This window comes from Ylistrum balloti, unplaced genomic scaffold (assembly GCF_031769215.1).
Source record: "Ylistrum balloti isolate Yb309-2 unplaced genomic scaffold, AGI_CSIRO_Ybal_v1 Utg370720, whole genome shotgun sequence".
In the NCBI taxonomy this organism is placed as follows: Eukaryota; Metazoa; Mollusca; class Bivalvia; order Pectinida; family Pectinidae; genus Ylistrum; species Ylistrum balloti.
In genome coordinates, this window is record NW_026782428.1 from 599,045 (window position 1) to 610,851 (window position 11,807).

The 11,807-nt window shown below is 37.2% G+C and overlaps 1 protein-coding gene across 1 annotated transcript in view; it reads right to left on the reverse strand.

Moving 5' to 3' along the window:
- LOC132557771 (anoctamin-4-like) overlaps nt 1–5,980 on the reverse strand; it is a 53,976-nt gene extending 47,996 nt beyond the window's left edge. Inside the window, exon 1 of the mRNA XM_060222297.1 lies at nt 5,495–5,980. Coding sequence (XP_060078280.1) covers nt 5,495–5,980 — 486 coding nt within the window. The remainder of the gene's footprint in view (nt 1–5,494) is intronic.
- Between the last annotated feature and the right edge of the window lie 5,827 nt (nt 5,981–11,807).

Consider the following 11,807-nt stretch of genomic DNA (forward strand, 5'->3'; position numbering starts at 1 on the left):
GCTGACATATTAGTACAAGACAACATGCTGTCCTATCACTGTGACAAGGTCACTGATCTATTGGTACAGGACAACAAGCTGTTCTATCACTAGGACAAGTTCACTGATATATTGGTAAAGGGCAATGAGCTGTCCTTAGACTGTGACAAGGTCACTGATCTATTGGTACACTTCTACAAATTTTGAGATACGGGGTTTGAGTAGTTCCTGCAAACTGTGTGTTACAGAGTTTGAGTAGCTTCTTCAAACTGTGAGATAAAGAGTTTGAGAAGCTTCTACAAACTGTGAGTTACTGGGTTTGAATACCTCCTCCAACCTGTGAGTTACAGGGTTTGAGTAGCTTCTTCAAACTGTGAGTTACGGGGTTTGAGTAGCTTCTACAAACTATGAGTTACGGGGTTTTTTGTAGCTCCTACAAACTATGAGTTACAGGATTTGAGTAGCTCCTACAAACTATGAGTTACAGGATTTGAGTAGCTCCTACAAACTGTGGGTTACAGGGTTTGAGTAGCTTCTACAAACTATGAGTTACAGGGTTTTTTGTAGCTTCTACAAACTGTGGGTTACAGGATTTTGTGTAGCTCCTACAAACTATGAGTTACATGATTTTAGTAGCTCCAACAAACTATGAGTTACAGGGTTTGAGTAGCTTCTACAAACTACAGGGTTTGTAGTACAAACTGTGAGTTACAGGGTTTTGCTTCTACAAACTGTAGCAGGGTTTGAGTAGCTTCTACAAACTGTGAGTTACAGGGTTTGAGTAGCTTCTACAAACTGTGAGTTACAGGGTTTGAGTAGCTTCTACAAACTGTGAGTTACAGGGTTTGAGTAGCTTCTACAAACTGTGAGTTACAGGGTTTGAGTAGCTTCTACAAACTGTGAGTTACAGGGTTTGAGTAGCTTCTACAAACTGTGAGTTACAGGGTTTGAGTAGCTTCTACAAACTGTGAGTTACAGGGTTTGAGTAGCTTCTACAAACTGTGAGTTACAGGGTTTGAGTAGCTTCTACAAACTGTGAGTTACAGGGTTTGAGTAGCTTCTACAAACTGTGAGTTACAGGGTTTGAGTAGCTCCTACAAACTGTGGGTTACAGGGTTTGAGTAGCTCCTACAAACTGTGAGTTACAGGGTTTGAGTAGCTTCTACAAACTTTGGGTTACAGGGTTTGAGTAGCTTCTACAAACTGTGAGTTACAGGGTTTGAGTAGCTTCTACAAACTGTGAGTTACAGGGTTTGAGTAGCTTCTACAAACTGTGTGTTACAGGGTTTGAGTAGCTTCTACAAACTGTGAGTTACAGGGTTTGAGTAGCTTCTACAAACTGTGAGTTACAGGGTTTGAGTAGCTTCTACAAACTGTGAGTTACAGGGTTTGAGTAGCTTCTACAAACTGTGGGTTACAGGGTTTGAGTAGCTTCTACAAACTGTGAGTTACAGGGTTTGAGTAGCTTCTACAAACTGTGAGTTACAGGGTTTGAGTAGCTTCTACAAACTGTGAGTTACAGGGTTTCTACAAACTGTAGTTACTTCTACAAACTGTGAGTTACAGGGTTTGAGTAGCTTCTACAAACTGTGAGTTACAGAGTAGTTTGTGGTTACAGGGTTTGAGTAGCTTCTACAAACTGTGAGTTACAGGGTTTGAGTAGCTTCTACAAACTGTGAGTTACAGGGTTTGAGTAGCTTCTACAAACTGTGAGTTACAGGGTTTGAGTAGCTTCTACAAACTGTGAGTTACAGGGTTTGTGAGTTACAGGGTTTGAGCTTCTACAAAGCTTCTACAAACTGTGAGTTACAGGGTTTGAGTAGCTTCTACAAACAGTTACAAGCTCTACAAACTGTGAGTTACAGGGTTTGAGTAGCTTCTACAAACTGTGAGTTACAGGGTTTGAGTAGCTTCTACAAACTGTGGGTTACAGGGTTTGAGTAGCTTCTACAAACTGTGAGTTACAGGGTTTGAGTAGCTTCTACAAACTGTGAGTTACAGGGTTTGAGTTACAGGGTTTTTTGTAGTTTCTACAAACTGTGGGTTACAGGGTTTGAGTAGCTTCTACAAACTGTGAGTTACAGGGTTTGAGTAGCTTCTACAAACTGTGAGTTACAGGGTTTGAGTAGCTTCTACAAACTGTGAGTTACAGGGTTTGAGTAGCTTCTACAAACTGTGGGTTACAGGGTTTGAGTAGCTTCTACAAACTATGAGTTACAGGGTTTGAGTAGCTTCTACAAACTATGAGTTACAGGGTTTGAGTAGCTTCTACAAACTGTGAGTTACAGGGTTTGAGTAGCTTCTACAAACTGTGAGTTACAGGGTTTGAGTAGCTCCTACAAACTGTGTTACAGGGTTACAGTTACAGGGTTGAGTAGCTTCTACAAACTGTTACAGGGTTTGAGTAGTTACAAACTGTGGTTACAGGGTTTGAGTAGCTCCTACAAACTGTGAGTTACAGGGTTTGAGTAGCTTCTACAAACTGTGGGTTACAGGGTTTGAGTAGCTTCTACAAACGGTGAGTTACAGGGTTTGAGTAGCAGGGTTTGAGTAGCTTCTACAAACTGTGAGTTACAGGGTTTGAGTAGCTTCTACAAACTGTGAGTTACAGGGTTTGAGTAGCTTCTACAAACTGTGAGTTACAGGGTTTGAGTAGCTTCTACAAACTGTGAGTTACAGGGTTTGAGTAGCTTCTACAAACTGTGAGTTACAGTTACAGGGTTTGAGTAGCTTCTACAAACTGTGGGTTACAGGGTTTGAGTAGCTTCTACAAACTGTGAGTTACAGGGTTTGAGTAGCTTCTACAAACTGTGAGTTACAGGGTTTGAGTAGCTTCTACAAACTGTGAGTTACAGGGTTTGAGTAGCTTCTACAAACTGTGAGTTACAGGGTTTGGTAGCTTCTACAAACTGTGAGTTACAGGGGGCTTCTACAAACTTGAGTTACAGGGTTTGAGTAGCTTCTACAAACTGTGAGTTACAGGGTTTGAGTAGCTTCTACAAACTGTGAGTTACAGGGTTTGAGTAGCTTCTACAAACTGTGAGTTACAGGGTTTGAGTAGCTTCTACAAACTGTGTTACAGGGTTTGAGTAGCTTCTACAAACTGTTAGTTACAGGGTTTGAGTAGCTTCTACAAACTGTGAGTTACAGGGTTTGAGTAGCTTCTACAAACTTTGGGTTACAGGGTTTGAGTAGCTTCTACAAACTGTGGGTTACAGGGTTTGAGTAGCTTCTACAAACTGTGAGTTACAGGGTTTGAGTAGCTTCTACAAACTGTGAGTTACAGGGTTTGAGTAGCTTCTACAAACTGTGAGTTACAGGGTTTGAGTAGCTTCTACAAACTGTGAGTTACAGGGTTTGAGTAGCTCCTACAAACTGTGAGTTACAGGGTTTGAGTAGCTTCTACAAACTGTGAGTTACAGGGTTTGAGTAGCTCCTACAAACTGTGAGTTACAGGGTTTGAGTAGCTTCTACAAACTGTGAGTTACAGGGTTTGAGTAGCTTCTACAAACTGTGAGTTACAGGGTTTGAGTAGCTTCTACAAACTGTGAGTTACAGGGTTTGAGTAGCTCCTACAAACTGTGAGTTACAGGGTTTGAGTAGCTTCTACAAACTGTGAGTTACAGGGTTTGAGTAGCTTCTACAAACTGTGGGTTACAGGGTTTGAGTAGCTTCTACAAACTGTTAGTTACAGGGTTTGAGTAGCTCCAACAAACTATGAGTTACAGGGTTTGAGTAGCTCCTACAAACTGTGGGTTACAGGGTTTGAGTAGCTCCAACAAACTATGAGTTACAGGATTTGAGTAGCTCCTACAAACTGTGGGTTACAGGATTTTGTGTAGCTCCAACAAACTATGAGTTACAGGATTTGAGTAGCTCCTACAAACTGTGGGTTACAGGGTTTTTTGTAGCTTCTACAAACTATGAGTTACAGGGTTTTTTGTAGCTTCTACAAACTGTGGGTTACAGGGTTTGTGTAGCTTCTACAAACTGTGAGTTACAGGGTTTGAGTAGTTCCTGCAAACTGTGTGTTACAGAGTTTGAGTAGCTCCTACAAACTGTGGGTTACAGGGTTTGAGTAGCTCCTACAAACTGTGAGTTACAGGGTTTGAGTAGCTTCTACAAACTATGAGTTACAGGGTTTGAGTAGCTTCTACAAACTGTGGGTTACAGGGTTTGAGTAGCTTCTACAAACTGTGAGTTACAGGGTTTGAGTAGTTCCTGCAAACTGTGTGTTACAGAGTTTGAGTAGCTCCTACAAACTGTGGGTTACAGGGTTTGAGTAGCTTCTACAAACTATGAGTTACAGGGTTTGAGTATCTTCTACAAACTGTTAGTTACAGGGTTTTTTGTAGCTTCTACAAACTGTGGGTTACAGGGTTTGAGTAGCTTCTACAAACTGTTAGTTACAGGGTTTGAGTAGCTCCAACAAGCAATGAGTTACAGGGTTTGAGCTGCTCCAACAAACTATGAGTTACAGGATTTGAGTAGCTCCTACAAACTGTGGGTTACAGGATTTTGTGTAGCTCCTACAAACTATGAGTTACAGGATTTGAGTAGCTCCTACAAACTGTGGGTTACAGGGTTTGAGTAGCTTCTACAAACTGTGAGTTACAGGGTTTGAGTAGCTTCTACAAACTGTGGGTTACAGGGTTTGAGTAGCTTCTACAAACTGTGAGTTACAGGGTTTGAGTAGCTTCTACAAACTGTGAGTTACAGGGTTTGAGTAGCTTCTACAAACTGTGAGTTACAGGGTTTGAGTAGCTCCTACAAACTGTGGGTTACAGGGTTTGAGTAGCTCCTACAAACTGTGAGTTACAGGGTTTGAGTAGCTTCTACAAACTGTGAGTTACAGGGTTTGAGTAGCTTCTACAAACTGTGAGTTACAGGGTTTGAGTAGCTTCTACAAACTGTGATTTACAGGGTTTGAGTAGCTTCTACAAACTGTGGGTAATAGGGTTTGAGTAGCTCCTACAAACTGTGGGTTACAGGGTTTGAGTAGCTTCTACAAACTGTGGGTTGCAGAGTTTGAGTAGCTTCTACAAACTGTGGGTTACAGGGTTTGAGTAGCTTCTACAAACAATGAGTTACAGGGTTTCGTGTAGCTTCTACAAACTGTGGGCTACAGGGTTTGAGTAGCTTCTACAAACTGTGGGTAATAGGGTTTGAGAAGCTTCTACAAACTGTGAGTTACAGGGTTTCGTGTAGCTTCTACAAACTGTGGGTTACAGGGTTTTGTGTAGCTTCTACAAACTGTGGGTTGAGGTAGTTTCTGTTAATTGTGAGTTAATTGATAATGAGGTTTTTAGCATTTTAGCAGCCTTATCAACTGTGAATAAAAGTGTAGAAAACTCCTACAAACTATTTGTTGAAGTTTAGGTAGGTCATTCTAATTTTTGTTTAAGGTGCAGTTGAAAGTAGCTTCTATCTTTAATTTGGCCCTGTAGAGAGAACATGTAGTATAGAGTCAAGAACATAATTCAACATTGATTGAAGTACTTGACATGTTACTTACATCTTTGAGACGCATTTCTAGCTTCACAGATTCTGCTTCCATACAAAGTCTTTTGAAGGGGCAATGAAGTTTTACAAACACATGATCTTTAATAACGTCCTTCTGAATAAAGAAACCTTGTTCTGTCATTGCTCTCTCAAAGCAATCACGTTTAAATTCCTTTTCTTCCAATGATTTTTTCTTATCTGAATCTTTGGTGTCTTTAGACGATTTGCTGCTGTGGACCAACACATAATCTACACGTTTTTGTTCTGGGATCAGCAGAGGTCCCAACTCTGTATATCTGCGTTCAAATTTTCTTGTTCTTAGACCAGCCCTTTTCTTGTTAGCAGTATCAGTTCTCTTACGCCATCGAACTGCTGATGTTACGGCATTAATGACTGGTAAGTTTGTTACTATGTCATTGTCCTCCTCGTCCGATTCTGCGGTCTTGGACTTGGAGATCCAGTCTTTGTTGAGATCTAGTACCTGTAATTTAGGGCCCATTGTTGAACGGTCACAGCTAACTCATTATTCCAGGTGGAGATTTCTTCTCAGGTCCAAACATCATCTGAAAGGAATTAATACATTCAGTAAGTAAGTCTAATACCAGGAAAAACAATACCCATCTTGTATAAACATAGTCGTTAAAACAGGATTTACGTAAAATTCAGACAGATATTGTACATTAACTACTTCTCTACTTTCACACACAGAATTAAGAACCCTTGAAATAGAAATTTTGTTGTAAATCAGACCCTTAACATTACGGTCTCAAGACTCACAGCTGATCAATAGGTACACACATTGCTGTGTGATGTTTCTATGTCAAGGTCAAAGTGAGAGGTCATTTTCATTTGAATATATTACAGGTATAGTATACCCGTCAGGCATGACGTGCAGCATACAGGAGCAAAAGAGATCATATATTGGCTCAGTTACACAGTGAGCTTCAATGGGGCAGAACTTATCCAATAACGTCAAGCTTTAACAAAGCAGATTTTATTTTTGATATAGATCTGTATAGAAACTAAGAGATGTATGTAGACTTTAAAGTTGATAGTTAGCAGGCATCATGTTCTATCAGTCACATAATGCCCCATTAAGCAGGTATAATATCAATGTGTAAGTAATTCTAGAAGTAAATAAACTTGTGTAGTGAATTTCTTATCTACCTAAAATCCTCTCCTAAATATATTACATGTTATCCCTGCTGTTATAAGGAAGTTTTAGTACCTAAAACTGAATATTACTGTAAATTTTCACAGCCATATAAACTATAATCTTTAAGAGTTTTAACGAGATAATACTTGACTGATATAAAGTATTATGATTATGCTACCTACTTTTATAATTTTGCTTCAGATCTCAATACAATGTCTTCAGCTGTCAGACATATACTGAATAAGATATCTGCCTGCTGTAAGACACATACTGAATAAGACTTCTACCTCATGTAAGACATATACTGAATAAGATATCTACCTGTTGTAAGACACATACTGAATAAGACTTCTACCTCCTGTAAGACACATACTGAATAAGATTTCTACCTGCTGTAAGACACATACTGAATAAGATATCTGCCTGCTGTAAGACACATACTGAATAAGATTTCTAACTGCTGTAAGACACATACTGAATAAGATATCTGCCTGCTGTAAGACACATACTGAATAAGATATCTACCTGTTGTAAGACACATACCAAATAAGATATCTGCCTGCTGTAAGACACATACTGAATAAGACTTCTACCTCCTGTAAGACACATACTGAATAAGATTTCTACCTGCTGTAAGACACATACTGAATAAGATATCTGCCTGCTGTAAGACACATACTGAATAAGATTTCTACCTGCTGTAAGACACATACTGAATAAGATATCTGCCTGCTGTAAGACACATACTGAATAAGATATCTACCTGTTGTAAGACACATACCGAATAAGATATATACCTGCTGTAAGACACATACTGAATAAGATATCTGCCTGCTGTAAGACAAATACTGAATAAGATATCTCCCTGTTGTAAGACACATACTGAATAAGATATCTACCTGTTGTAAGACACATACCGAATAAGATATCTACCTGCTGAAAGACACATACTGAATAAGATATCTACCTGTTGTAAGACACATACTGAATAAGATATCTATCTGCTGTAAGACGTAAATTGAATAAGATATATACCTGCTGTAAGACACATACCGAATAAGATTTCTCTAGTTGTAAGACACATAATAACATTGATAGCTGTAAGTCTGTTTAAAACTGAATATAATGTTTAACTAGGCTTGAACAATGTGATTTATTGATTAAAATTGCAGGGCACCAACGAACAGTCTATATTTGTACACATGTATGTAGATGTAATGTGACTAGTGACAACAGTAATTACAAACAAAATCGTACATAAAAGCATGCAGAGGTTTATGTGTACCCAATGTTTATAATGATATATTGTAGTATTAGGCCCTTTTCTGCTATCAGTATAAAACTAATAAATGTTCATATATATCATTATGGTGACTAAACTCAGTAACCTCAGTCTGACAATCTCTGAGTGTTTGTTAGTTGTATAGTTGTAACCAAAATGTCACAGTTGAAAATTCAAATGGTTGTGATATAATACCAATATTCCTCACATAAAACGAGGCTGAGCTGAGATCATACATGATAAAATATAAACAATTCTGAATTGACAGTACTAAACTTTTATCTGCATCATATGTAGGAGAATTTAACGCATAAACATGCAGGTAATCGGTTTCATTAAGTATCAAGTATTAAGAGTGTTAATCAATGGACTTTATATAAACAAATATTGAAGCAGATTTATATGAGCTCCCCAATTTTTTTTTATTATTTGTTATTATACAGAATAAAAAAGTTACATAATTTTTTTTTAAATTTACAAACCATGCTTGACGGACAGACAGACATGCTTGCATGGACAAAAAAAATGCATAAAATGTATAGTTGAATATCAACCTACTGAATTGCTTACAATAACACATAAAGATTTGTACATGAATACTATCAATACACGCTGTACAAGCATAGTTATTACTTGAAAAATAAGGCTTTTCTTAAGCAAATACGTGACTACCACAATACAAACAAGGTATACATTACCGTTATGGTCGTCATGTAGCGATTACCCAATCTTCAGGTAATTTTTATTGATCAAATTACAGATAACAAATACAACGTTTACTGATATTATACAATATTACCTGTGTGATGTGATCGAGTTCATATACACAGTCCGTATCTAGCCTGTCGTTACTACACTTCGGATAATCCTTTCCGGGTATCTTACTGCAGCTCACACAACGAAGATTCACGCGTCTATTTCGTACTCCTAACACATATTTTACCCTAATGTGTACTAGATACTCTTCAGCAGCGTTACCTGGCTAAATGCCAAACTGGTGATTGACTGCTAACCCCACTAGTACCCGTAACATAACCATGTGTACCACTCGTGCTACGTTCTCTACCATTCAGTTCTTGTTATTTTTCTGTTGAAATCGAACATTGTCCGTCAACAGGGAAAAATCAATATTGCTCATTCGAAGTTAAAAATAGTCGACATGTTATGTATATTTTTGTTTGACGTTATACGTGTGCTGTTATTTTACAGACCATCGTGTTAATAGTAATTTCAAGAGCGGAAATGATAAACAGGTGCCTGCATGATTTAATTGTTTTCATGGTTGCCAAGTAAAGGGAGATAACTTTTAAAGAGAGGTGTTCTAAGGTAGCATACTAACAAATTTTGGAAGAATGGATTACTTGCCATATAACAAAGAGGAATATGAAAGTAGGCCCAGCAACGATTTCTCTGGTATTTCTCCGTGTTTGTTCACTGATCCCTCTTCTCAATGATGTCATCTAACCTTATCTACCTAGATCCATTTCACTTCTATGCTGACCGGCCTGGCCACAGCCATTATCTTATTTTTCGACCAGTGATATGCGAATTTCATTTTCGTAGTGAAAAAATATTACCAAAGTATCACAAAACTGACATGAGTCATTTGGAAAATTGCTCGGCTTGTAAATGCTATCTATTTTAAAGATGATTTTTGCATATCTTTTGCTGAAAGTGGTATTCAATGTAAGTTGTTTTTTTCAGTTGTAAATAGCTTTAAGTTGATGATTTTAAAATCTATTTTATAAATATCAATAGTTAACATAAATATTTTGCCACAAAAGTTATCAAGGAATTTTTAAAATGATTAAACTTTCTACTACTGTGTATTTTGAAAAGAATGGTTGTGCATTTTTTTTTATGAATTTGCTCTTTGAATTAATTAATTAATTAACTTATTTATTTTCAAAACATCATGTTTATCGAATTCAAGTTTGCGGGAAGTTATCACACCTATATTTTTTCTGCTTTAATTCATTTAGGACTGTGTCACCTACATAGCACATGTATATAAAGCTATATGTATATAAACTATTTTTTTATTTCATTTTCTCTTTACAATGTATATAGTAGCATCAAATAACGATTGAAATTGGATTTGGAAACAAGTTTGACAACTTATATCGATCCATCTCTACTTAGAAGAGACGTATTTGGAATTGAGGACGAAACCTGATATTATAATATAATAATTATGTGAGAAAGAATAAATCAATAGTATGTTATCTTGTAGATAAAGAACAGAGAGAGAGAGAGAGAGAGAGAGAGAGAGAGAGAGAGAGAGAGAGAGAGAGAGAGAGAGAGAGAGAGAGAGAGAGGGGGGGGGGGGGTGCGCAGTTATTCCACAAGTACATAATTTAATATAAAAATTACAGTGAAGACCGACCGAGACATGTATGTATTGGAAATATGAGACATTCAGTCAAATCTTTTGGAATTGAGGATAAAAACCATGAGTACATGAAAAGACAAATGCATTTTCGTCATTTGACAGCTCGTCTTCACCGAATAGTAACAGTTCAGTAGATATTGGACGATTTATTGCAGCAAAGGAACGTAAACGAAGTTGAGACATCATTCTAGATTAAGAATGGAATGTAGTTCTTTGAAATTTTACTTATACCGTAGAAATCTTATCGATAGTCCTTTATGTTCGTGTATGGATAACGAGGAGACTAATGATCAGTATTTGTTACATTGCCGTGATACGTATAGTGTCAGTACAAGTCCAATCACCAACAGTATGACGTATGGTACAGCAAACCCCGAGGGTGGAAGTTTCTTCTCTCACCGTGTTATCGACAGTGTGTAGTGCTCCATGACCGGAAGCCATATGTAGAGTTTCTTCCCGTGCACTGAGGGATACAGTTCAATGGACGTAGTTTCAGTAACCCTGTATTACACCTTTTCCCCATTCTTTGAAGATCCTCCTGAAGTAGGGTTTGATAAGATACTTTATTCATAATGTTGAATATTTTGGTGACTGCTTACTGGAATACTTCCGAATCCAGAGTATCAGACAGGATATTTATATTAGACCCATAACAGATCCTTGTGCAACTCATGATGTGACATGTTTCTGAGAATTTTCTACTGATAGCCACGCATTGTTTTCTGTCTGTTAAAAAAACCCTATCTAGCTGACAACTGTATAAGATATTCCGTAAACTTTTAGTTTGTGAACAAGAATCTTACGTGGAACGCTAATATACAATCAATCGGATTCGTTTGTCCGTCGCGTGAGATCTGCTAGATATAATCCCGTATCCCTTCTGGATAAAAATGAAAGGAATTTCACGTCTCTGATGAGTATTTTCATGGTCTTACACATAATCGAATTAAGATTGACAGGCCTTTAGGTCCCCATACTTCATGAAAAAGGATTATTTTTCTTAACACTAAGTCCATGTAAGATATTGAGTTGTCTCCCTTTCTCTAAGTATTAGATATACGTGTAGTAAATGTTGCTTAACAGATAGCGTTATTTATTGCTTTAGCAAAAAAACTGAAATAATCCGCTAAATCAATTTAAAATAGTCCCCAAAATCAATTTAAAATAGTCCCAAAAATCACTATAAAATAGTCCCCAAAATCAATAGGAAATAGTCCCATTAATTAGTAAAAATAATCCCCAAAATAGGTATAAAATAGTCCCCAATATCAGTATAAAATAGTCCCGAAAATCAATATGAAATAGTCCCCAAAATCAATATGAAAAAGTCCCATTAATTAGTAAAAATAATCCCCAAAATAGGTATAAAATAGTCCCCAATATCGGTATAAATAGTCCAGAAAATCAATATGAAATAGTCCCCAAAATCAATATGAAAAAGTCCCATTAATTAGTAAAAATAATCCCCAAAATAGGTATAAAATAGTCCCCAATAT